This window comes from Giraffa tippelskirchi, chromosome 8 (assembly GCF_054371585.1).
Source record: "Giraffa tippelskirchi isolate mGirTip1 chromosome 8, T2T-mGirTip1v1.2.pri, whole genome shotgun sequence".
Classification (NCBI taxonomy): domain Eukaryota; kingdom Metazoa; phylum Chordata; class Mammalia; order Artiodactyla; family Giraffidae; genus Giraffa; species Giraffa tippelskirchi.
The window spans coordinates 152958420-152985437 of NC_137282.1; the positions used below are offsets into that span (position 1 = coordinate 152958420).

A 27018-nucleotide genomic window follows, 5' to 3' on the forward strand; every position below is an offset into this window, starting at 1 on the left:
AAGCAGAAATTCAGCAGGAGTGAATTATGAAAGCGGACGGTCTCATCAGTCAGAAACAGAAGTCTGGACTTTACCTTGACCATGAAAGGGAGCCAACAGCAGAAGACCATTGAATACTTCATAGAACATAGACTCATAAGACCAGATAATTGATTGGACGAGGGTGGTGAGGGAAAAGGAAGAACCACAGCGTAATTTCAGGAAGATGAAGGCCAGGGAACTCCTCAGGGAAGTCAGGCGCTGCATCTCCTCCCCCACCAGCTCCAATTAAAGTTTTTCTTTTCTCACATGAAGAAAATTCCATACTTAATTTAATTCTGAGAATTGGGTGTTGCTTTCTTAAATTTTGTGAATGAAATGTAATTTAGCCAACATTAGGATTTTGCTTTCATCACAACACATAAAGAATTAAAAGGAAAAAACCCCCACACCTAAACATACAGCATATGAAGCATACAGATCATTAAAATACTTAACACAAATCCAAACAATTTGTCTTAAAGGACCCTCAGGGGGTGGACACAGCCAAGGGGCAGGAACCACAAAGAAGGATTTCATTTGGTACAAACACATTAACGGAAGCTGAAATGTGCTCACAAATGAAAGGCATTTTCACAATGTTTGAAGCCACACTTAAGGAGAACGACAACTTTATAAAGCCAAAGTTGGTCAAATTTTCCTTTTATTTGTTTTGAAAGCCAGCCTAGCCATTTAGTCTACTCAACTAAACTCTAGCCCAGGCAGCTCACACAATCATTCCTGAAGCCCAAGGCATATCCCAGGGGGTGAGGGGTCAGGCAGTCAAAGAAAACAGGGGACAGACCAAGAATGTCACACCTGGGGAAATGGATGCCTTTTCCTGAAATTCACATAAAATGGCTTAAGTTTTATCAGAACACCTCGTCCGCTTGGTTGTAGGACATGTCTGATTCCACAACCCCAATATTTTCATAACTGTAGTTTCTATCATCAGAGGTTGTTTCACTTTTACTCTTCTTCCTTTTCAGCTGTTTTCCTTCCTGCAGGTCAGATGGTTCAAATTCAGCACAACTCATGGTTTTGAGTCCTTTTGCAAACAGAACCTTCTCCACAACCGGTTCAGCTGAATCTGAATGATGGGCTGGGGGCAGAAGTCGGTTACTCTGTAGCCTTTTTCTTATTTCTTCTTCTTTAGTCTGAAAAGCAAGGTTAAAGGGTGAAAAAAGAGTCCAAGTAACTCTCTCCAAGTTCTCATTAATACTGCCTGTAACGAACATTCCTGGCACCTCTATTTCATTTGCAGTCATTCAACAGAGGTTGAGGAATTACTATTGAAGGAGACAGACCCCCCCGCCTTATACCCTCCAGACACGCTCACAGAGCTATGGTCTAGTCCTGGCTCTTTGGGAGGCCAAAAAGAGACACGCCAAAAGCTTTGTCAGACCAAAGCCGTGAAGGCTGGTTCCCAAAAGAACGGCGGACAGAAGGCGATGGGGACCGTGTGTGTGAATGCTGCAGGCGTTGTCTGAGGTCTGCACAGCCTCCTCTCAGCTCCCATCCTCCAACTGAGACCTCCTGCCACCCGGGGCCCCAACTGATGGTTCTCTCTCTTTTTTTAATAGGAAGAAAATATCATACTTAATTCTCAGAAGTAGATATTGCTTCCTTAGGCTTTATGGATGAAGCTGTAATTCGACCCAATTCAAGATGGTGCTTCATTTCTTCACCACACAAAGAGAACTTAAAAAAATTAAGTATACAGCATGGGAAGCATAGAGATCACTAAAAGAATTAATACAATCCATGCAATTTGCCTGAAAGCTGCCGATTAGAGAGGATGTGCTCATTCAGAGCAGCGCCCCTCACATGAGAGCTGGGCTACCTTCCTGCGCGCCTCCACCGCCTGCATCTTCTCTTCTATGTCCTTCATCGTGAAATCTTTTCCTTCCTTCTTGATCTTAAGTTTTTTCAGCCTGGCTGGTGGCTTTCTCAGCAGCTTCTCGGTAGTGCTCACCTGGAGGAAGACACTCTTTAAAATGGATAGACAAATGTATTCACTGGCAAAGGAGAAAGGCAAGAGAGAGTGAATAACCATTGTTTAAGGTGTTAGTCCTAAAAATCTAAACAGATTTTTGGATAGATTTTAAAAACAATGATGTGAAAACTGGTAAAAACTGAACTCACCCCTAAAGACTTAATTCCTGGTAACAACAGAACTAATTCCTAAAGAAAAAATATCTATTGGATGTCTAGGAAAAAAAACAAGCTATTATAAAAAAGCAAAAAACCAAAAACCCCAAAAAACAAACATGAAAAAATGCAGGGATGGAAGAGGGCTGATAAGAAGGAAAAAAAATCTGAAGAACACAAACAAGATGGGAAAAGGTGGCGAATGAATGATGGATGCATTTGTAGTTCAAGGTAAAAAGTTAAGCCCCATGATTTTTTAATATTCCACAAGCTACAAAAGACTTTCACTTGGGATTGAGATTAGTGTTAGAACTTTTGGTCTTATGGAGGAGAGGCTTAACAATCAGTGATACAGCAAGTCTGCTCTGCACTGGGCTTTGCTGTTGTTTCTTTCCACATGTTTTCATGACAACAGAAAAAAAAAAACCCATTCTATTTACTATGAGGGTTTCCCAGGTGGCACCAGTGGTAAAGAACTGCCTGCTAGTGCAGGAGACATAAGAGACATGGGTTCTATTCCTGGGTCAGGAAGGTCCCCTGGAGGAGGGCATGGCAACCCACTCCAGTATTCTTGCCTGGAGAATCCCATGGACAGAGAAGCCTGGTGGGCTACCGTTCATGGGTTGCAAAGAGTCGGACAAGATTGAAGTGACTTAGCATGCATGCACATCTCCTATGACTGGCCACCCTTTATATAGTTTAGAGCAGTGATAATGACTTTGATTATAATTTCTGGTTATTAAAAAAGGTTAAACTGTTGTAAAGGGTTTGCAAAGAAAGTTTAATTTTTAAAAATAATATACCTTTGTTATGAAAAATTAAAATGATACATAAATAGTCCCCTAATCCTCTGTTTAGGGGATCCAACCAGCCCATCCTAAAGGAAATCAGTCCTGAATATTCATTGGAAAGACTGATGTTGAAGCTGAAACTCCAACACTTTGGCCACCTGATGCAAAGAACTGACTCATTGGAAAAGACCCTGATGCTGGGAAAGATTGAAGGCAGGAGGCGAAGGGGACGACAGAGGATGAGATGGTTGGATGGCATCACCGACTCGATGGACATGGGTTTGGGTAGACTCCGGGAGTTGGTGATGGACAGGGAGGCCTGCCGTGCTGCAGTCCATGGGGTTGTAATGAGTTGGACACAACTGAGCGACTGAACTGAACTGAACCGAATCCTCTGTTAACCAGCTGGGCTTTGAATGCATTCATCAGCATAAACTATTTTAAAGAGTTTGGTGTTGGTCTTTCCAGATATTCTCTGTGCTCATATTGCCATTCCCTTCTCCAGGGGATCTTCTCAACCCAGGTGTCGAATCTGGGTTTCCTGCATTGCAGGCAGATTCTTTACCATCTAAGCCACCAGGGAAGCCCCATGCCCATACATCTATATACATATATTAATATAGTCACAGTGCATCTGTCATGTTCAACCACTCAATGAAATTACACTATATACAACTCACTCCAGTATTCTTGCCTGGAGAATTCCATGAACAGAGGAGTCTGGTAGGCTGCAGTCCGTACAATCACAACAAGTTGGGCACAACTAAGCAACTAACACACTAACTTGCTTTATTGCAGTAGCCTGGAACTGAATCCACAGTATCTCCAGAGTAGGTAGGTACCTCTGTATATTGTTCTAGTTAATTTCTCTAAAGACTTTTAAAGACAAAGGAGCTATTGATATTCATTTTCATATCTAAAAGACCGTGTCTTCAGATTGCAAGATGGTAGTTACTGAGAAGATAAATCACACAATTATAGACAGTTCAGCACAGCAGGAAGAGCACCAGGCCTAGACTCACACAGCCTGGGGTTTGAATCCTGGCTCAGTCATGGTGTGGCTTTGCACAAACTCGTAAACTCTGTAGGCTTTCCCTTCCTCATCTGTAAAATAGGTTTAGTAATACACGTTTCACAATCTTTGTTTTTATAAAAGGAAAGTATGCAATAGCCACTTGATAAATGGTGATTACTTTTCATTCAGTGAAAGCATGGATTTTGTTCAATGACAGCAAATGGAATCACACCAAACACAGTACTTGTCAAGAAGGGGACAAATGAGATTCAGAACCTCGGTGGCCAGCAGGCAGGGGTCCTGGGCTCTATTTCGCCCCGGGTCAACCACTGCTACCCACTGGGTGACCTGACACAAAGCATTTTGTCTCTTTGGACTCACTTTTCTCAAAATTATACCATAGACGCTGCTCTGCAATTTGCTGAGGACGGCTAAGGTTCCCTCCAGCTTTAAAATCTATGATTCTTGGAAAGTTTTAGAGGGAAAACATTTATTAAAGTTTTGGCTCAGTTGCAGCCTTCAGACAGTTTTATGTGGTGAGAAATTGTTCACTGCAGGAAAACTGAGAGGTGTTTGTCAAAGCAAGTTCCCTTCCCCCACTCTTGTTTTATTTTTTTATGACCATTGGCTTTTAGGCTCCCTGCTGGCCAAAGCCATCTGCTGAAAAGACAGACATGCTTGCTATGGGGGCTCAACTAGAGATACTGTAAAATTAGGAGAAGACAGTTTTTTTAGGGACAATCACTCAGAGAGGGCTAAGGAGAATATGATATAGTCATCTAAGATCCAATAAACAAAGTTTCCTTCAGGCTTACACAGGATCTGAACCTTGATTTAAGTGATGAGATCAACAGTTTCCAGAGAACTTGGGCTTTCTGGCTTGGGTGGACTCTTCCTGTGACTTTATCCAAAAGTGACTTAAGAAATCATGTACTTCCTCCCCCTTATGGAGGTTAATCCTACCTGGGCAACCCCTGTCCTTTCTTGAATTTAACATTTTGAAGAAAAGCCTCCAAAGACCTGAGAAAATCTATCTGTATCCTTTACCACTGGATTTTATGAAGTCAGGAGTTATCAACTATCATTTTGTACCATTTATCAAAAATGATAGCATTATATGACCAGATTATGCCTAGAGAGCTACCCATAGAAACTATACAAAAAAATCAGCTTCAAAACCTATAGAAGTTATTAGTTCAAATATTTTCTTTAAGAGCCGCAGCAGGGGATGATGGCATGCCCAAAGACGCTGTAACAAGTTGAGGGGTCTTATTTCTAGCCAATCTACCTTGCATACATTACTTCTTGCATCCTCAGTGCTTTTCTAGTTAACTACTGACTGACAAATAAACTTACTTAGGCTATACTCCATTAGTGAGAGTCTTGTGCATAGAGTAAGGCAGATTCTCAGAAGAGATCTGTCATTCCTGCTCATTGTTAAAACCTCCAAGATAGTCATTCTGAGTGTGAACTGCCATTATTTTGTCTGTATCTGGTCAACTTCCTTTCCCTTAAAAAAACTCCCCATGAGGTACAACAACTAATGTTAGAAACTCTGATATATTGTCAACAAGTTCCCTAACAGTATTGAAAGTTATCAAGCATAGGAGTTGACTTGAAATGGGAATCATCTTGAACCAGAGATAGAAGGATTCAACAGAGGATTGAGAGTCTTGTGCCAGCAAACCCAGGATGGGAGCAATGAGTTTGGGATAAAAGAATCTAAAGTGGGTAATGGGTTTTGCTGGTAGCTCAGTGGTAGAGAATCTGTCTGACAACTCAGGAGACTCAGGTTTGATCTCCTGGGTCAGGAAGATCCCCTGGAGAAGGAAATGGCAACCCACTCCATAATACTTGCCTGGGAAATTGCATGGACAGGGGAGCCTGGCGTGATACAGTCCATGAGGTTGCAAAGAATTGGACATGACTTAGTGACTCAGTTCAGTCAGTTCAGTCGCTCAGTCATGTCCAACTCTTTTCGACCCCATGGACTGCAGCAGCACGCCAGGCCTCCCTGTCCATCACCAACTCCTGAAGCTAGCTCAAACTCATGTCCATTGAGTCAGTGATGCCATCCAACCATCTCATCCTCTGTCGTCCCCTTCTCCTCCTGCCTTCAACCTTTCCCAGCATCAGGCTCTTTTCCAGTGAGTCAGTTCTTCGCATCAGGTGGCCAAAGTATTGGAGTTTCAGCTTCAGCATCAGTCCTTCCAATGAATATTCAGTACTGACTTCTTTTAGGATTGACGGTTGACTTAGTGACTAAACAACAACAAAGTGGATAATATCTATGTGGATAAATGAGAGCCGATCCCATCTCTTTAAAGAGATCTATACCAAGCCATACACATATATTTACATGTGTACATAAAACCAATTTACATTTATAATACAGTCACTGGAGTCTCATGAGAATGTTTTAAAATGTACTGGATGATTCACTTGGTCTGATAATTTAGCTTCTTAACATTGTATTTCTTACATATCATTATAATTCTGAGTGAGTGTAACACCTATTAGTATGAATATGCTTTCAGCCAGGTTATCCAGGAATGGACACAGTACTGGCTAAAAAGCAGATGATGAAAAAAATTGAGAAAAAAGACGACAGGGGGGTACTTCCCTGGTGGTCCAGTGGTTAAGACTCTGCACTTCCAATACAGGGGGCAGGGGTTCCATCCCTGGTTGGGGAACTAAGATCCCACATGCCATATGGAGCAGCCAAACAAACAAAAAGACAATGGGGGCCCCTGGACAAAGACACAGCTGTGGACTTCTAGGAAGAGACCAGGTCATAGGGGAGTCCCCTTTTCAGCATACTTTATTCTATTTCACTCTAAAGGATGATGGAATTAAAGATAACAACCTGGCTAAGACGGGGACAGATCTACATCTAAAATTCCCTTATATTTAAGTAACTACTGGTCTACTTAAGAAGTCTTATTTTTTAAGTATTCTCACATTTACTGTTCTGTTTTTTTTTCTCATAATATTTCATTTATTTAAAGTTTTTTTTTAAGCCCCCAGTGAAGAAATGGTGTTTCCATGTCTGAATCCAACCTATTGTAGTACCTACTGACACTAACATTGCTGTTTTTTTGGACTATTCCCTTTTTGTTTCCTTTGGCTCTTTGTTTCTTAGTTAAAAGTATTAACTGTCTCATGATATTTTCATTCTTAATACGGTTCCCCTTTCAGTCCTTCAATATTCATTCTCATCTTTTTGCATTGGCCTTATAACTTTCCCCCAGATATTCAAGATCTCTGGTGTCTGACATACACATTCTCAGCTACATATGAATTGAAAGAGACTTCACCCGTGACCCTGAGCAATTACATCTCTTCATTTCCATACGCTTCCTAGGTACCATCTTAGTCCTCTAGTGAACAGATGCTCTATTTTCTGGAATATTTTAGGACTTTCTTTCAGGGTGAATGGGGGAATTTTAGTTTCAAAAGCTTTAACCCTTCCCAGCTTGATCATGAATTTGAGGGCTTGGTGTACACTTTTATTGACACTTCAGGGCAGTACTTCTCAGCTTGGGCTGCTCAGGAGGACCCTGGGAGCTTTCAAAAGCACCACATTCTGGGGCCCAGCCTCTGCCACTGGTCCTAGGAGTTCTGAAAGCTTCCTGGGTGATGCGAATGTTGAGGTTAAGGACTGTGCTAGGTAATAAGATGCATTACCGTTCTGGCCTGTTGCAAGTCTGGCTTTTGTTGGACATCTTGGCCCAATTCCAAACCAAAAAAAGAAAAAAAAACTGTGTTATTCTTGCCTACCTCTGCAGTCCTGTCACATTTAAATCCTTCTGAGAACACTCCAACTATGCTCTACCACCATTCCGTTTCTGCATAATAGGAATACAAATGCAGCCTTCATCTTTGGCTCTCTTAATGATGTTATTGAAAGTCAAGCCTGTAGTTTTCATTTTTTACTAGATCCGTTTCTTTCACGATGTAGCTTATGTTAATTAACCTTGCTGGTGCCCTAGTGAGGTCTGAGTCTGAATTCATTCATCTCTGGCATTGGAATCACTGAAAAACATTTTAATGCTACTCCCACTGATGTGAGCATCAAGGGACCAGAGAACCTCTCTTCAAAAGGTATTGCTTAGTTACTGAATGTCCACACAGTCTATCCTCCTCCAGATGGCTCTCCTGTCTTTTTTTTCTTTGATCCACCTTTTATTTTCTGATTCCCCAGAGATTCATCTACAGCGAGAAAAAAAATCTCTCCTAGCCTTTTTCTTATTAAAGACACGTCATTTTTTAGTACTTTGAAGTAAGATAAGGTACTCCAAAATGCCCTGTATCCTGATAGCTGGTCTTATACAAATGTAAATTGTCATTATGTTGGCATCATTTTTTCCATCATATGGTCCATTTTTACCTTCCCTCACTTCCTCTTATTATTGGCAGCTTGATAATATCATTCATAAGGCTTAATAATCTCCTTCCTTTTGCTGAATAATTTCTGTAGCACTTATTTTCTCCTTCTTCAAAAGAAAATGCCATGTTGGCTTTTATTCATGAGTTCTCAGCAAGTCCCACACACAGGGAAGGAAATTACCTTTATTGAAACACCAAGTGACTTAGTCTAGGTGGCCAGCTTGATTTCAATAATGAATCTTTTTATTCCCTGTTGATTGTTTTCCCTACAACACAGGAGACTGGCCACCATTGAGGCGGCTTTGATATAATTTCAGACCTCAATTTCCATCATTTCAGTTTCATTCTTTTCTTTCCTATTCATTTTCCCTTAGGCCTCTTTTCTGTGTTATTTCTTCTTTTTATTTTCTTTTTTTCTCTGTCTATGCTTTAGGATTACAGGTACTGCTGGGAGCAGTGGCTTAAAAAGAAACCCAAACAAACAAGAGAACTAAGCAAAACAACATCAAGCCTGCTATCCTCACCATAGGTTTACAGAGAACTTATTAAAAAGTGAAGAACTCAAGACTTTGACCACAACCAGTTAAAATCAGGCTAAAATGAACTGCTCACACTACAGAAAAACAATGATTGATTAGTTAAGATGAATTGACAAAGAAAAGTAGGGTATAACAATTTTTATCATTTCATTTTATTTCCTCATGATTGACCTCTAGGTGTGTATATAAATTATAAGCATATCTGCTTTAGCTTTGGTATTTAGGCCTATTTTCTTATTGGATAAGCCAGCATTCAGTTCTATATTCAAATACCTAACACAGAGGCAATGTTTAATAAAAACTGATGAAGGAAGGCATTTTATTCAATGGGTCTTATGTCTCAAGTTTGGCAAAACTCAAGATACGTTTTACTGGATTCATTAATCATTAATGATCAGGCAATTCCTGAATCCATAGAGAAGGATGGTGTGTGGAGGGGTGAGGGAGTTAATGGGAGGAAAAAACTGACTTAGATAAATGCTATAGGATAATCTGTATTGTGACACTAAGGTGGATACTGCTGGAAAAAATAACTCATGATCTGTCATATCCTGTTGCTACCTTTAACTATGTAGGGCATGCTGAGTCACTCAGTCATGTCCAACTCTTTGTGACCCCATGGACTGTAGCCCACCAGACTCCTCTGTCCTTGGAATTTTCCCAGCAAGAATACTAGAGTGGGTTATCATTTTCCAGGGGATCTTCCTGACCCAGGGATCGAACCTGAGTCTCTTGAGTCTCCTGCACTGGCAGGCAGATTCTTCAGCACCAAGCACCTGGGAAGCTCATTTTTCCTATAAGTTAGTGTTAATTACAAAATTACTTGCCATGACATCATATGATTCTCCATTTCTAAACACTTTGCTGTGGCTCTGTATTATTCCTTGAACAATTAACTCCTCCAGAATGTCTGATGACTTTTGTCGCTCTCGATTCTCTAAGGGTTGGGGTTTATGGATTAATCCATTGATCACTAAGTCTTCCAAAGGAAAAGAAAAAGAGAAAGTGAAATTTAAGCACAATGATTTTATCAATCAAATGCTAAATACATGCCTTATAAATCATGCTAAATAATTAATTCTTAGTCTCAACACTTGTACCTAAATATGTTTCTATTACAAATCTTTATAATCCTTTGAAGTTCAAATCCTTAATGTTCTTACAGAGGATACACATCAACATAATATAATGTTTACTTAGCAGTTTGGAATATTAACATAACAAAAAAGTCTTTCATGTGCTGCTATATACTACATTTTTGTTGTAACAACACATATACACTTGGGTACGATTACACAGGTTCTGTGCAATAATTATGAAGCTAAACCACAGGCACAAATGAGATAGTCTTTCAGTGACTCTCATGAGTTGCAGTTTGGTTTCTATGCTTTGTATACAAAGGATAAACAGCGTGATGTTGCCAAGAGACTTCTAGTTCTGCAACCCTGAGTTTACAATTACGCCATCTGCTAAATCTACATAAGTAAAAGCATGCCTTTTTGAAAAGAGTCTTTGAACCAAATCAGAATTGGAGTCAAGTGGTAGCTAGGTTTTTATCAGTGATTCTAAAAATGGCCCAGAAACAGTTTACAGGGGAGCACTAATGAAAGGCACCGTCCCATCACCGATCACCCAATTATGTAAGGAAGCAAGGAAGCACCCGTTTTCACAACCTCATAAAATAAAGGTGCAATGAGGGGTCCTCGGAAATGAGCTCTCAGGACTTCCCTGATGGTCCAGTGGTTAAGACTCCGTGCTCCCGGTGCAGGGGGCACGGGTTCAATTCCTGGTCAGGATATTGCATGCTGCACAGCACAGCCAAAATAAATTAAATAAATAGTCTCTTGCCTCTGACACTTAAAAAAAAAATGAAAGAAAGAAATGAGCTCTCTTGTATTTTAAGAAGCTCTTTCCATCCATTGGATGAAGTCTTTTCATGAAAATTTCTAACATCACTGTTTAACAGTTTTCATGAATTTGTAATGGGAAGATGGGAAAAACCCCCAGACACACACACACACACACACACACACACACACACACACACACACACACACACACAAACCAGATGTCTCTCACTTCAGAATATTAACCTTCTTGAAATTTGTAACGAATATACCCTGTAGCCGTGAAGAGCAGGGATGCAGAGAGGAGACAGAGAGGAAACTGCGTACATACTAAGTCGCTTCAGTCGTGTCTGACTCTTTGCGACCCCATGGACTGTAGCCCGCCAGGCTCCTCTGTCCATGGGATTTCCCAGGGAAGGGTACTGGAGTGGGTTGCCACTTCCTTCTCCAGGGGAATCTTCCCACCCTAGGGATCGAACTCACGTCTTCTGTGTCTCCTGATTCTTTATCACTGCGCCACCTGGGAAGCCCCAGAGGAAACTGGGAGGAGAACAAACAGGGAGCTCAGGGCACTGGTTCTTACTCATCCTGTGGGAAGCTCTTCCCTGAAAACAAACTGGTACTGCATTTCGAAAACACCCACTCTTGTGGCTCAGCCCCTCCCCCGCTGGTCCCTCTCTTGCTTCCCCAGGGCCCCCCTCCCCACGCTGCTCTCAACACTGTATACAGATGGCAGGACCGCCTGTCCGGAGGCACCCAGGTCCCTGTCCTCCTGACCATCTGTAGTCTGTTAACACATGGATAGCGAGCATTCGTATTGCAGTCTAGGAGGTATTCTCATCGCCAGAATTATCAGGGAGAAAAAACACATGTGCTGGCCCATCACAGGGGGTTGGGCGGGGGAGCCCATCTCTGCCCTGCTTCCCCTAACCCTCCGTCATCCTTAGAGGTCATGCTACACTCTGTCAGAAGCACAAGCAATGTGAAATCTGTGATGGACTTGGCGAATAGTATGCTTAATGAAATATCAGACACAGAAAGACACAGACTATACAATATCACTTATATGTGGAATCTAAAAAAATAACACAAACAAATGTATATGCAAAACAGAAACAGACTCACAGATATAGAAGACACACTAGTGGTTACCAAAGGCGAGAAGGGAAAGAGTAGGGGCAAGATAGAGGTAGGTGATGAAGAGATACAGTCTACTATGTATAAAGTAGATAAGCAACAAAGATGTATTTTATAGCCCAGGGAATTATAGCCATTATCTTGTAATAAGTTTTAATGGCACATAGTGTTCTTGCCCGGAGAATCCCGGGGACGGGGGAGCCTGGTGGGCTGCCATCTATGGGGTCGCACAGAGTCGGACACGACTGAAGCGACTTAGCAGCAGCAGCATAATCTGTAAAAATAGTGAATCCCTATGCTGTACTCCTAAGACTAATACTATATTGTAAATAAACTATGCTTCAGTTTAAAAGATAAATCAAATGGGCATTAAAAAAGGGAGGTTTGTCATAACCCAAGTTGCCACAAAAGTCCAAGTAAAAGAATGTCACTTACTATCCAATCTATTTTCCAACTCTAACTGGTTCCTAGGGAAGAAACTATGGGAATGAGGAATGAAATGAAAGCTTTCCCCTTCGAATAAAAGGGAATACTCTTCCTTGGAGTCTGTTAAGTTCAATTTGTTTTAAAGGCTGAAGAAAAATAAATAACAGCTCTTAACACCAGAAGGTAGCTCAAGTAAAGTGAAAACACACCATTAAAAAAAAAAAGCCCACTAACAGTTGCTAAAGAACACACTAGGTCAAAATTATGTCCTTGATGTTTTTGGAAGATACTTTTAATATATATCTGCTGATAGCTTTGAATGGGGAGAGACAGGAGAAATAGTTTGATGTAGGTTTTACTAATTTTTGAAATGTAGAACTTTGCCTTGGAAAGATGTTAGTATGGTGGGAGTTTTGAGGAATTTAACTAAAGCCTAGGCAACTCCTATTCCCAAGGCCTTATCCAACCACCAATAAGAGCTCTTAGTTTTTTTAATTAACTAATTAATTAGGCTGCGCTGGGTCTTAGATGTGGCACGTGGGAGCTTCCACCTTAGATGCAGCACGCAGTTTAGTTGCAGCACATGGGATCTAGTTCCCTGATGAGGGACCGAACCCAGGCCCCCTGCATTGGGAGTTTGGAGCTGTAGTCACTGGACCACCAGGCAAGTCCTAAGGGCTTTTAGTTTTAAATAAAAAATATAGTTTTAATTATGTTATCAAGAAGATTTTTTAGTATCTTATTAACTCATGATGTGAGTAAGTAATGGTTAGTATTACTCACTCACATAATGAAGGCCTAAGGCTAACTCCTAATGTCTTAGTGATGGGACCTTATCACTTGAAGCACTGGCTGGAACACAAAAAGCAGTGATGTGAGTCCCCAAACACACATTATAAAATGTATTCAGAGCAACAGTATTTTACAGAGATCAACACGTATGGGGATCGTTACCTGAATTTAGTCTTCCGTTTCTTTCACTAGGAGATGGGAAACTTTCTGGAATAGTTCCAGGTAAGCTTCCCAACTGGGCCTGCTTGTCCAGGTCTGCAGGGCTGCCCACAGCGTCCTTGGGCGGTGAAGTTTCAATCTGTGGTCTGTAATTCTCCCCAGAATACGCCATGCCGACATCAGCCTGTGAAAAGGGAATGGCTTTGTGAGAGTCAAGACTTCCTAGAAAATGGTTGCTTTTTTAAAATTTTATGGAAGTACAGTTGATAGACAATTTTTTGTTTTTTTAATTTATTTTTATTTATTTATTTGTCTGCACCAGGTTTTAGGTGCAGCATGTGGGCTCTTAAATCTTCATTGCAGCATGCAGGATCTTTAGTTGCAGCAATTGAAGTCTTAGCTGCAGCATGTGGGATCTAGTGCCCTGACCAGGGATTGAACCTGGGCCCTCTGCATTCGGAGCATGGAGTTTTAGCCACTGGACCACCAAGAGAAGTCCCAGAAAATGGTTTCTTGGAAAATGAAGATGTTGCAGGGTTTGCTTTATGAATACTTAGTCAATTGGTTATCTGTGGGAGGCTGAATAGCACCCAGCAACCTGTCGATGTGACCTTTTAAGGCAAAAGGGACTTCTTGGGTGTGATTAAATTAAGGACTTTATGATAGCAGGAGTATCCTGGTTATCCAGGGAGCTCTGAACATAATCACAGGTGTCCTTAGAAGAGGGAGGCAGAAGAAGATATGACTACAGAGAGGGAGATGATGATGTGATGTCAGAAGCAGGACACAGTTGAAGATGCTGCAGTGCCAGTAATGGAGATGCAGAAGGGCCAGCAGCCAAGAAATGCAGCTCTAGAAGCTGGAAAAATCAAGGAAAATGTCAATGAGAAGATGCTTGAGTTAGGTGTTTATGAATGAGCTTCCAGTTGTTGTTTAGTCGCTAAGTCATGTCCGACTCCTTTGCGACCCCATGGACTGTAGCCCACCAGGGATTTCCCAGGCAAGAATACTGGAGTGAGTTGCCATTTTCTTCTACCATTTCCTTACCCGGGGATCAAACCCAGGTCTCCTGCATTGCAGGCAGATTCTTTACCACTGAAGCACCAGAGAAACCCGAAGTCCCAGTACGGAAAGGGAAAAGGTCATTCTAGACACAGGAAGAGTACACAGGACAATGGGATGTGAAACAACATGGCATGCTCAGAAACTTGAATTATTCCAGTTAAGCAGAAATAGACTGAGGTAGAAAGTGGTAGCTGCTGAGGTAGGAAAGTCTTTTGTGACAAGTAAACACGTGCCACTTTATTTTGAAGGCAACAGGAATCCTTTGTCAGCTTTTTATGCATGGAAGTAAAATAAAATGATCAGGTGTGATTTTTAGAAAAATCGCTCTTGGGTTAGAGAAAACGGCAGCAGAGGGAAGGAAGGGACAGAACGGGGTGACCAGGTATGAGGACCGCAATTGTCCAGGTGAGACCGGATTAAACAGGAACTGGGACCCTGGCTGTGGAAGTGGGGGAAAGTGTGGGCCCCCAAATATTAGAAAGGAGGGATAACAGACCCTCTCAGAGCTTCAGTTTAAAGGAGGGAGGCCCCTTCTGGCTCTAAATTATGACTCTAGAAACCAAGCAGAAAACCTTCCCTCTAGGAAAACAATAAGGAGCCAGGACATCAGCATAAAAGTCTTGGTGGTTGTTGTTGAGTCCCTCAGGCGTGTTGGATTCTTCGCAAACCCGTGGACTGCAGCACACCAGGCGACCCTGTCCTTCAGTATCGTCTGGAGTTTCCTCAGATTCATGTCCATCAAGTCAATGATGCCATCTCATCCTCTGTTTCCCCCTTCTCCTCATGCCCCCAATCTTTCCCAGCATCAGGGTCTTTTCCAGTGAGTTGGCTCTTGGTACTTTCACAATAAAAAAAAAAAAAAATCATACCAATTTAAAATAGTTGAGCCCATCTGACCACTTTCTGGAAGCATTCCAAAGCTCCCTCAGAGGTTAAGGAGGAGCCACCATTGATAGGTTGAGGGCCCCCATCATCCTCAGGTTCTCGTAATTCTATTAGCCATTCTTGTATGTTCTGTTAGTAGGGAGACTCGCATTGCTTATCATCCTGTTTACAGAACACGATCACTCCAGCTAAACCAATATCAGTTCATTATGTTGAGAGCTAATTAGTTCTGTGGTTCAGAACTACACGAGAAAATATGATAAACCAACCAACTGAACAAACAGAGAAGTAAGCAAACAAAAACACAACGGTCCTGAAATATGACTCAGCTCAAGGATAAAGGGTGAGAACAACTACAGGCTTTTCTCTTTGTCTCTTCATTCTTTCTTCTCAGACTCAGTTATTGTGCATACAGTCCCTGAATAGTAAGCTGACCCAGGAAAAGAGTCTTTACATATAACATATTCCACGCTGTGTTATTATAGAATAACAGTCAAGTTATATCAGACAGGGCCTCCTTTTCCTTTGTTATAAGAAATATATATACATAGTTACAGGTATACATATCTCATATTTATATTTCATGTAACAGGAAAAGGGGACCCTGTCTGATGTTTATCTTTAAGGGGCTCACAGTTCACATGGAAAATAAAGATTATATCTGGCATTCTTGCTCCTCTTGCCAAATGAACTATTAAAACCCAGTATCTGAAGTGATAGTAAGACAGAGGTTTTTTTTTTTTTAAGACAGATATTTTTACAAGTTCCTTTTGTTTCACAGATCAATCATTTTTTGAACCTAGCAAAGCACTGAATTACACGTGGGGACTAATTTTGCCATTTAAGATTTCCCAGGGGCGATCCTGAAACGGGGAACTGATTTAATAGCAACAACAACAAAACAAACAAAATGCCCACATTGGAACTGAGAGCAAGTTTGAATGTTTTCAGTCTAACACGTGGCTTTTCACAAAGATATCTGTCAACTACAAGTCAGAATAGATTTAAATGCCACACAACCTCCCAACTGTTTCATCAAAGCAGCTCATCCAGGCCTGAGTAAGGATCTTTCCCCATTCATGCTTATTTAAATACAATCTGCCTTCAAGCTCTGTCAGTGACCAAAACTCAAATTGTAGCCAATGAAACACAATCTTCCAGCATAAAAGAACATATACCAACAACCTTCAGTTTCTAGAGCAGAAATTTAAGGTTTTTCTCTTTTGCAAACTAACGATGTCTTTCAAATATCTTATCTATGTGCAACACATTCTGGAAGTTTTAACACCCAATTTCATAATCTAGACTTGAGAAAAGACGTAGTTCAAAGACGAGAGATATTTACAAATTAATTAGATCTATGCCTCATGGGGATATGGTGTAGACAGTTTTCCTGGACTGTCTATGCATGCAGAGTTTATATTTTCACACCAATAAGAAGTCTAACTGTAATGGTATGGGGGTGGGGAGGTGGGTAGAAGGTTTTATTTTTCCCTTGAGATGAAGTTGTAGCAGAAGTACAGAATCAATGTTTCCATATTTTGCACTGATTTTATTTTATGCTCCATTGTCTTGGGAAAAAATCTACCAATTTTAGACAGAAGTGAAAAACTGTGAATTCCAAAATAACAGCTATGCATGGGCATTATCAGCATCCCAAGAAAGGCATTACTTTTAACTATAGAAAGATGTTTTGTTCGTTGGTTGGTTGGTCTGATGGCATTAGATGTTGTGTTCTAACACTTTGTGGAAACAAATTTGACAAACAGTTTGGAAAGAGAGAGTTATCTGTCACAGTTCCCTGGAGCTGAAACCTTCCTAAATCAAATTATTGGCAGATAATTGATAAATGTATTTGTCTGTAAACATATAGGAAGAATTTTTCTCATAAAATTTTGATTTTCTCTAGTTTACTTCAAATAAACATAATAATAAATAGCAACCCTCCAAAAACATTATCCTAAATATTCACTGGAAGAACTGATGCTGAAGCTGAAGCTCCAATATTCTGGCCACCTGATGCGAAGAACTGACTTATTGGAAAAGACCCTGATGCTGGGAAATATTGAAGGCAGGAGGAGAAGGGGATGACAGAGGATGAGATGGTTGGATGGCATCACCAACTTGATGGACATAAGTTTGAGCAAGTTCCGGGAGTTGGTGATGACAGGGAAGCCAGGCGTGCTGTAGTCCATGGGGTCGCAAAGTCAGACACGACTGAGCAACTGAACTGAACTGAACCAAAAACAATTAGAAATATAAATTAAAAAAAAATGCACTTAAAAAAGTTAACTCCCTTTACTGATGGCAAACAAGAATTTTCCTGTTAAATTTAGGGGAAAACTGTGTAGGATACTCAGAAATCATCTATTCCAGTCTAGTCTCTCCCCTTTTATATTAAGCAAGAAACTGAGTTGATCACATGGAGGAAGAGCATTTCTTCTAAGAATAGTTCCCCATGCTTTCTTTATTATGCATTATTTTATTACCATGTCTTCTTGCCACTTTAAGGTACAGTGAACAGAAAGTCGGCAGGCAGATCTCAAGAAGTTTGATTTAAAATATTTTAAAGTCAAGCTGCTAAGAAACATAAATATTTCAGGCAAGCAAACGTGTTGATCTCATTTAAAAAACACTGTGTAACTAGGGAACTCTCAAGCCCTATGCATTTATGAAGGTAAAAAAAGTACTGTTCTGATAGCCAGAGAGTATTTAGTTAATAATTATACTTTTCAAGATTGGATTTCCAAAGTCAAATGTTTGGAGTAGGGAAAGAGAGTCAAGTCTGAGTCTATTTTCAGGTCATTTTAATATCGAATTTCCTCCTTGCTGACTGTCATTAGTCCAGTTATGCTCCTAGGAGACGAGAAGAGGCTAAGGAATCTGAGGAGCTCATATCAGCATCAGCTTTACATGCAGTCACCCCAAAGCATTCATTAATATCTGCTCTGCACCAGACACTGTAGTGAGCACCGGAGACTAAGAGACAAAAAACAGTTCTTTTCCTCAGTAATAGCTCAGGATGGGAGGCTAGCATGGAAATAAACAAGCACAATAAATGTTTTGAAATATGATGGGAGCAGGTATGAGGTTCACTCTGCCAGCATGGGGGGAGGGGAAGGGTTATGGAGAAGAGTGGTCTTGAGTCATCTTGAAACCTGAGGGCATATCTGCCTGTGGTCCAGGAAGACGTAGAAGGTAGAGCTGAAGGAAAGAGGCTATGGGGGGCAAAGGCACAGAGGTAGGAACAGAATGGGGTTGGGGAACCTGTGGTGAGGTTTGACTAGAACAGGGGAGTAGGGAGAGATGAAACTGGGACATTTGACCAGCATCAGCTTGAGGGTGGCTGGTAAGGCGTGCTAAGAACTTTGCATTTTATCTCACATAAATAATTATAATAATAGTGACTGCAATAACTAACATTAATAGTGACTGTAATAACTAACAATTGTAATAACAGTGATTGCAATAACTAATATTAATAATGACTGCAATAGCTAATAATTGTAATAACAGTGATTACAATAACTAATATAAAGTGCTTATCCTGTGCCAAACTCTGGTATGAGCACTTAATGTGAACTGAATTCATTTTTTCCTCCCAGCAACTCTACAAAATAACTATTATTACTTTCATTTTACAGAAAAGGAAGCCAGGGCACAGAGTGGTCAAATAACTGGACCCAAGTCACACAGCTGACAAGTGGTGAATCCAGAAATCAAACCTAGGTAGTCACACTCTTGACCACGGGTGGGTGTGTCTACCTAGTGGGTCAATGACTTTTTTCTAGCAGAGAACAGACATAATCAGATTTTATTTTAGAATGATCCCTCTGGAGGTCACGTGGAAGACTGGAGCCGCAGGGCAGGTGGAAGCTGGTTGTGAAGGAAGCACCCAGGGAGACTAGTTAGGAGTGTTGTACAAAAATCCAAGCAAGGGGCAATGACTGTCTTACCCAAGAAAGGTCAGGAAGAAACCCAGAACCCCTCCCCAGCTTTGGGAATGCTTGGTCCAAAGGGACCCAGTGTATCTGACACTTGGAGATGATTGCTTTTCAGCACCACTCCTCTATAAATATATATATATATATTTTTTTTTTTTCAGAAATAACCATGAGATGGGACAAATGATAAAGGCCAGAAAACAAACACAAATAGTGAAAATTTTTTTCTACTGAAGTCTTCTATGTAATTATGCCAGTAAAAAATAAATTTTAAAAGATTTTTGTACCAAAAAAGGAAAACCAGAATGGATTAGTACTTTAAAGTCACATTAATATGTTTTCGGGAAAAAGAGAAAAAAAAGTATTCTTAATATTATGTTCCAACAGTGATGACTAACAAAGATGACCAAATTGTTCCCAAGAAGCCCATAAATCTATGACGGTGAAGGAGCTTTAAACCAACATCTACCACGTGATAAGGGAGCGTCACAGTGTTTGGGCACTGGTGCTTGGGTTCAGTGTGGAAGGACAGGTAAGAGTTCATCAGGAGGACCAGGAATGCGGCCCAGGGAGGATATTCCAAGGAAGGGGGAATGGCATGGGGGAAAGGCATGGAGTGTGATGAAGCCTGGAAGAACTGGGCACTGCAGCTTCCTGGTTTGGCAGACGTATGCGAGGGACTGGTGAGGAGAGGATGACATCAGAGAGACTGATGAGACCAAATGTAAACTTTTACACAACAAAGGCAATTTTTTCTTAGGAAGATAGGTGGCGGTGTGGAAGACAGACTGGTGAGCATGGTGATGAGAGAGGCAGAAAGACCCAGTAAGAGGCAGCAGTTTCCTAAAAGCAGACAGTGGCAGTTGGGATGGAAAGCAGAAAACAGTGTTGAAATCGGTGTGCATCTGGGCACAGGAGTCCCCTCAGGGACCAAGCCTGAGTCCCAGCCTTTAGTAAGTCTGATTTGTTTTTGACGTATTTACATACAGTAGGTGTTGTAACTGATACTGAAGAATGACTTACCTGCTGAGAGAGTGTTTGCTCTTTAAACTCGATTTCCAAAAAGGCCCTTTAGGAATGTGTGTTAGTCACTCAGTCATGTCGGACTCTTTCTGACCCCATGAACTGTAGCCCACCAGGCTCCTCTGTTCATGGGATTCTCCAGGCAAGAATACTGGAGTGGGTTGCCATTTACTTCTCCAGGGGATCTTCCTGACCCAGGGATTGAACCCCGGTCTCCTGCAATGCAGGCAGCCTCTTTAGGGACTGAGCCACCAGGGAATATAGGAAGGGCGACATTGTATCTTGATTTGCAGCAGACAGTATGGGCTTATATTGGATTGTCTGGGCAAATTTATTAATAGGGTTGCCTTTCACTCTTAAGAGTATCCTGCTTTTGATGATAAATTATATGGTAACATGATCTTGGGGTAACCCCTCTGGAAGGGACCTTGGGGAGTTCCTAGTTCTCTTTGTGGAAGTCTCGCGACGGTAGTGACGATGTCAAGAATCATGGACCTCATTTTTGCCTCCACCAGCCCATCCCTCTATGCCCTACCCTAGTGGGGGAAAATGCCCCTTCGTGTCTCTCTCACCCACGGGAGAGTGGGTGGAGTATTGGAGTGAGACTCCTGACAATTCGGTACTGTCTCTGGCTGTTCCCCCAAAACAAGCTGTACAGCCTCTGGCAAGTGGTCATCCTCCCTGGGCCTTGGGATCCTCTTGTGAGAAGCAAGAGAGCTCAGCCAGACGGCTGCGGAGGTCTCCTCCGGGTCTTATTCCCATAAGAGAAGCCGATAATATAGGGCGGCTCCCAGGAAGTCTCATCTTCCCTGGAGCATCACCACCAGCCCAGCTCCATGCAGAATGCACAGCTGTCCCGTTAGTCCCGCCTCTGGCCCGGGGGTGTGACCACCTTCGTGGGCTCTTGAAACCCAAAAGCTAGGCCTGGAGTCCAGGTTGAGACGGCAGTTAAATCCCCGCTGAAGCAAGCCGCTCCCTCCCGGTCTGCCCAATGCTCAACCACCAGGCGGGCTGTGATCGCCCGCAGGGCCCTCTCCAGCCGCCTCCAGGGGTGGGACTCGCCAGGCCTCCCAGGCAAGAGGCTGTACAGTTTGTCTGTTGTGTGTGTGTGTGTGTGTGTTTACCTTGAGTCCCTCTTCCCAGCCCTTCTTGGGCGCGGGCACGCGTCTCCTTTCTTCACCGGGTTGGGAAGGTCCGCAGCCCATAGTGCGCGGTGCGCGCTGTTCCTGCAGCCGAGCTGCCCGCGAGCCCAGGGCCCCCCGCGCGCCCAGCGCCCCGTCCCAGCGCCCGGCGCCTCCGCAGTCCCCAGCCTCGGGCGCTTCAGGGCTCGGCAGGAGGCGCTAGACGCCAGGGAGCTGTTGCCACAATAAACCACATCACGCGGACCTGGGACCTGAGCGGCGATGGGACCTTTGTAACCGGAAACTGCAAGATCGGAGGCGTTTAAGGCACACCTGGGATGCCCTCTCTCCAGAGAGGAGTGAGGGGAGCTCCCGCTGCCTGCCAAGTTCGTTTTAAGAGTATCCTAGGCGCTGGCATCCTTCGGGGACGTCTTATTTTTTCCAAGGCACCGTGGGACACGCCCCTACCCCTGCTGCCGGAGCCGGGCGCTCAAGCTGTTGGTTTGGGGGTTACAGACCCCGAGGGGAGGGTAGGAGGCGGCTGCAGGAAGGCGGCGTAGGAGTCCAGTCTGCCGAAGCCCTGGAGGACAGGCGGGAGGTGGAGGCGGCCCGAATGGCCCCAGACGGCAGTGTCGCGCGGGGCGACCTCGGAGAGGACGGTGACGCAAACCGAAACCCACACAGTAAAGAAAACCAGACTTTTAGGATCACAAAGAGCTCAGCAGCCGCGAAATGGGTCATGCAAATTTTTTTTTTTTTATGGAAGAGCCATTTTTATGAGCTGTTGCCTTGTAAAGAGGGTAGATGAGTGTACCTATTTCTCTCAAAGAATTAACGTGGTGTTAATTCTTCATCCAAAACCGGCAGACCAGGCGGACTGCCCAAATGAGCAAGTTGTTCTTTCCTGGATTTTTTTTTTCTTTTTATCCTATTTCCAATTAATTTTAATTTTCAGGAATAAATTTTGAAAAGATAAATTAAATAAATTTTAAAAAGCTGAAAGAGACCTAGACATCGTTTACCGGTCCCTTATTTCACAGGCTGCAAACCTTTGCTCAGAGAGGTTAAGTGACGTAGATGGGGAGTGTGTGTGTGTGTTGGGGCAGGGGAGGAGGAGTAGTTAATGAGGGCTCTCTGAAGAGGAACCAGGTGGCCTTATTCAGTCCCGTGTGTTCACAACACCAGGAAAGTACTAGGATGGATTCTTGGAAATGTAGTAAAATTCTGGATTCTGCTAAGGAAATTAATGGTCAGCTCTGTTATGGGAAACTGATTATTTGCTTTCTAGCATTTGAACTCCTTTCTCTCCTTACTGCTGTGATGCCTGTCAATTTTCCTTTGACTAAAACTGAAGAAGAGGAAAGATGAGATGAAACTCAAGCCAAGGCTTTATGATTATTGAGCAACAAACATTAAAAATTTGTGAATGAACAGTTGAAATAAGGCTAATATGGTGTTTTAGGAACATCTCTGAAAGTATTAACTCATGGGTGCAGTAAGTCACATGAAATGTTCCAACTGCAAACTTGAAAATTCTCAACTAGAAGAACTCAACAAGGAGGATACCTAGAAAATGTTCTGGAGAAAGTTTAAGGAAAGTTTGCAGGATGAACCTTAAGATGAAATTCTACAGATGTTTTTTCTTTTTTTCCTTTGAAGGCAAGCTGTGAACAGACGTTTGCTAGGTTATCAGTGTGAAGGCTGCTGCTGCTGCTGCTGCTAAGTTGCTTCAGTCGTGTCCGACTCTGTGCGACCCCATAGACGGCAGCCCACCAGGCTCCCCCGTCCCTGGGATTCTCCGGGCAAGAACACTGGAGTGGGTTGCCATTTCCTTCTCCAATGAATGAAAGTGAAAAGTGAAAGGGAAGTCGCTCAGTTGTGTCCAACTCTTCGCGACCCCATGGACCGCAGCCTACCAGGCTCCTTCATCCATGGGATTTTCCAGGCAAGAGTACTGGAGTGGGGTGCCATTGCTTTCTCCCAGTGTGAAGGAATGATACCCAAATTGTGCAGGTATCTTTTGAGACTTCCTACGATTTACAGTCCAAGGGTGTGAAAAATGCCCGTTTTAAAAGTATGTGCTGGAGCCTGCTCGTAGTGTCTCATGAGAGCCAATTCTCAGGACTGTTTGGACCTCGTTGTTCAACACAGCCGTTGCTAAAACTTACATTACGTAAACTCACAATTAGTTATATTGAAAACAAAGGTAAAAGTACAACCCATCAGTTCCTAATTATTTCATTACAACTTACTGCGTTTCTGAGTTTATTTACATCTCTTGAATCACGGGGTGCTACTCTGGGTCTCTTCCCAACTCCACCTTCAGTGATACCACGCTGATAGTTTAAAATGAGCTAAGGTAGGACTAGGTACACTGTGTCTGACTCTGTGACCCCATGGACCGTAGGGCACCAGGCTCCTCTGCCCATGGGGACTCTACAGGCAAGAATACTGGAGTGGGTTGCCATGACCTCCTCCAGGGGATTTGCCTAACCCAGGGATCGAACCCAGGTCTCCTGCTTTGCAGGCAGATTCTTTACTGTCTGAGCCACCAGGGAAGCCCAGGTACGCCATGGAAACTGATAAATGCTACAAATCAAGGCTTTCTCCTCACTACCCCCACCCCCACCTCCATGGCCCCTGAGGGACACACCACTGCCTGTTTCCCAGAATGCGGAGGAATGACTCTGTCCTGTTCACTCTCCTCTGACCCCTCACTGCAGTGAAGTAGGCTCTGTCACCCCTAGCCTGAGCCACAGAATGTGTGCTGGTATCAGTTCCACGTCTCCCTTCACTGGAGCTGGAGCACTCTTCTAAGGCTCCAGGCTCTGTGTCCTTAACTATCCTGCTCTGGTGTTGGATAACCTTTTTCCACTTTGAAAACTGCTAGAGCAAAAAATCCTTCAAGTCTCACCAAAGCAGAGCTATCAGCTGCTCACTTTAAAGCTGGATGTGCTGTGTGTGCTTAGTTGCTCGTGTCCAACTCTGCGACCCCATGGACTGTAGCCCACCAGGCTCCTCTGTCCGTGGGGACTCTCCAGGCAAGAATACCGGGGTGGGTTGCCATGCCCTCCTCCAGGGAATCTTCCCAAGCCAGGGATCAAACCCAGGTTTCCTGCACTGCAGGCAGATTCTTTACTGTCTGAGCCACCGGAGAAGCCCAATTTTTCTCATCAGTTATGAGTAATCTCTGGAAGGTCAAGTCTTTACTTCTATTCAGAATCTATGTAACCCTGAGTTTTGTCTTGGTTTTTTTTTTTTTTTTCTGGAGTGATGGGAGTATCATAAGGATTGGTGCCTCTTAAAGTTTACGGTGCAGGCCCTGTTAAAATGCAGATTATGATTCAGAAGGTTTTGGGATGGGGCCTCAAATCCCAGATTTCTGAAAAGCTCCCAGTGGTTCTGTCACTGTTGGCAGAGGATCACACTTGGAGTTGGAAAGGTATAGAACATAACAGAATAACAAATCATTATGTGATTATTTTTGGTTACTTTTTTGTTTGTTTGTTTAGCTGTGCTGCCCAGCATGTGGGATCCTAGTTCCTTGACCAGGGATCGAACTTGTGCTGCCTGCAGTGGAAGTGCAGAGTCCTAACCACTGGACGGCCGTGGAATCCCCTCATATCATTACTTCAAAAGACAGAAAGGAGAAAGGAAAAATGGCAAGAAGGAGAAAGGATTGAGCAGGAAAATGACAGGGAAGAATAAGATGAAGTTCGTTAGACAATCAAGCACAGAGAAAAAGAAACCTTGGCCTCATTTTATCAAGGTATTCTCCCTCCAGGAAGGAACTTTATTACATCAAATCACAGCTAGGAGCCTGAGTGCTACACCGGCTTCTTCTCATCCTTTTCCCTGGTAGAGAATGGATCTTTGTGGGTTAGTGGGTCAGAGTGAAGAAGAAAAGAAAATCCTTACTTGCCATCACCCAAGCTGTGGAGTTAGTTTTCCTCTTCTGTCTGTTCTGAAAGTTACACTTCCAAGGACAACGGGAAAACTAGAGAGCAGCCCTGGGAACATTCATATATCAGGGCGGGGCGTTAGAGTTCACATTGAAAATTCTCCAAGTTTAGTTCAGACCCCAAGATTTTCTAGGCAGTGGGACATCAGAGAAATCAATTCTGATCCCAACCACCAAAAATCTGCTGAGTTTACCAGCATTCTTCCTATTCGTAGAAAAATTATGTGCTGACTTTCATTCCCAAACATGTCCCAACTGACTGATTATTTCAGGAATAGCTGACATTTCTCGAGTGCTTGCTGAGGATTAGGTAAATGAGAGAAGCTGATGACTGTGTTGATATTTCTATTTTATCAGTCAGTTGGCTTAAAGCAAGGATGGGGGAAGCTATGGCCCACTGCCTGTCTTTATCTGACACATGAGCTAAGAATAGATTTTAAATGGCTGAAAAAATAGAGGGAAAAAGAACATTAATTAGTGATTCATGAAGATTACATGGCATCCAAGTTCCAGTGTCCATAAATAAAGTTTTATTGGAACACAGACACTCCCATTCGTTCACATGCTGTCTCTGGCTGCTTTTCTGCTACGGAGTTGAATAGTTGTGACAGAGACCATATGGCTTACAGAGCGGAGGATATTTATTATCTGGCCTTTTATGGGAAATATTTGCTGATCTCTGATTTAAAATGATAAAGTAATTCCCATAAGAGTATGAAATGATTCTGTGAGACCCTAATGGCCTGAAAGAGTTTGTACCACTTCCAGGAAGATGCAGAACTCCCAGGAAATAGCTTCTATATGAGGGGAATTTATCTCATTAACTAACAACTCCCAGGCGCATGAAACATTTTGTTAAGTGGCTTCATTCAACTGCTAAAACCCTCCCCTGCCACATGGAGAGCCCTGTTCAACAGGATGGCTATAGAGTAGGGAACAAAACTCCCCCACAAGGCTCAGCTGTTTTGCATCCTGAGACAGAGGGCAGGGAGCCTTGCAGCTTCTGGAAAAAAGAAAAGAGAGCACCAGATTGTAAGGAACAGGGTGGTATTTCGAGTGTCATCTTGAATGTAAAGACCTAATTTTAAAACCCGGTATTGTTCTGGTTCTTCATGTCCTTTTGTCAGACGCTTCAACCCAAACATTGTATTTCTGGAAAACAGTCCTCCCCTTCATGCACACGTTGTGTCGCTCAGATGTGAAGTTTCTATCTGCAGAATCCACTGGGGCAGGTTGCCTCAGTAACAGAACCGAGCGCATTTAGAAACCTCACAAATCGGTCTGTGAACGGTCATGCGATGAAGGAAACTACTATGAGTCAAGGCAAGTTGTACCAGCATATTGTTAAGAAATACACAACATATTTGCATAATCGATATTTGTGACATCCACGTGCAAAAGCTTGCTATGACACCAGTGATGAATTAATGGAATTGCCTAAAATGCAGAGTGCAAGCATATTTTATGCCTCCCTGTAAGGGACTTGACAGGACAGATTCTGGCAGAGAACTCTCAGAAATAAATGAATAAGCCCACAGACAGGGGAACAATTGTTTGCCGAACTTTGGCACTAAGCCACCGATCTCGATGTTGGTTCATTCAACACAAACTGGGTAAATACACAGAGAAAACACCCATCTCAGAGGAATAGCTCGGAGGATGACAGCTTCACCGGAAATGTAGCCATAATAATCTCATAGAATTATAAGCCTTCTATTGTACATCTACCCTGAAGAACCAGTTCTGAACCACCTT

General features: G+C 42.7%; 1 protein-coding gene across 3 annotated transcripts; it reads right to left on the reverse strand.

The window, feature by feature from the left end:
- Positions 1-665: 665 nt before the first annotated feature.
- Positions 666-25289, reverse strand: STMND1 (stathmin domain containing 1). Of its 3 annotated transcripts, none has more exons than XM_081517473.1 (5): positions 25221-25289; positions 13268-13448; positions 9731-9882; positions 1862-1993; positions 666-1175 (listed from the first exon to the last, which is right to left on the reverse strand). In XM_081517473.1, exons 2-5 carry the CDS (start codon positions 13434-13436, stop codon positions 891-893), a joined length of 738 nt encoding a protein of 245 aa, XP_081373599.1. In that variant the 5' UTR covers positions 13437-13448; positions 25221-25289; the 3' UTR covers positions 666-890. The 3 variants fall into 3 exon arrangements, with proteins under 3 accessions (XP_081373599.1, XP_081373598.1, XP_081373600.1); XM_081517472.1 differs by lacking the exon at positions 25221-25289 and adding an exon at positions 21306-21498; XM_081517474.1 differs by lacking the exon at positions 25221-25289 and adding an exon at positions 20182-21182.
- Positions 25290-27018: the final 1729 nt, after the last annotated feature.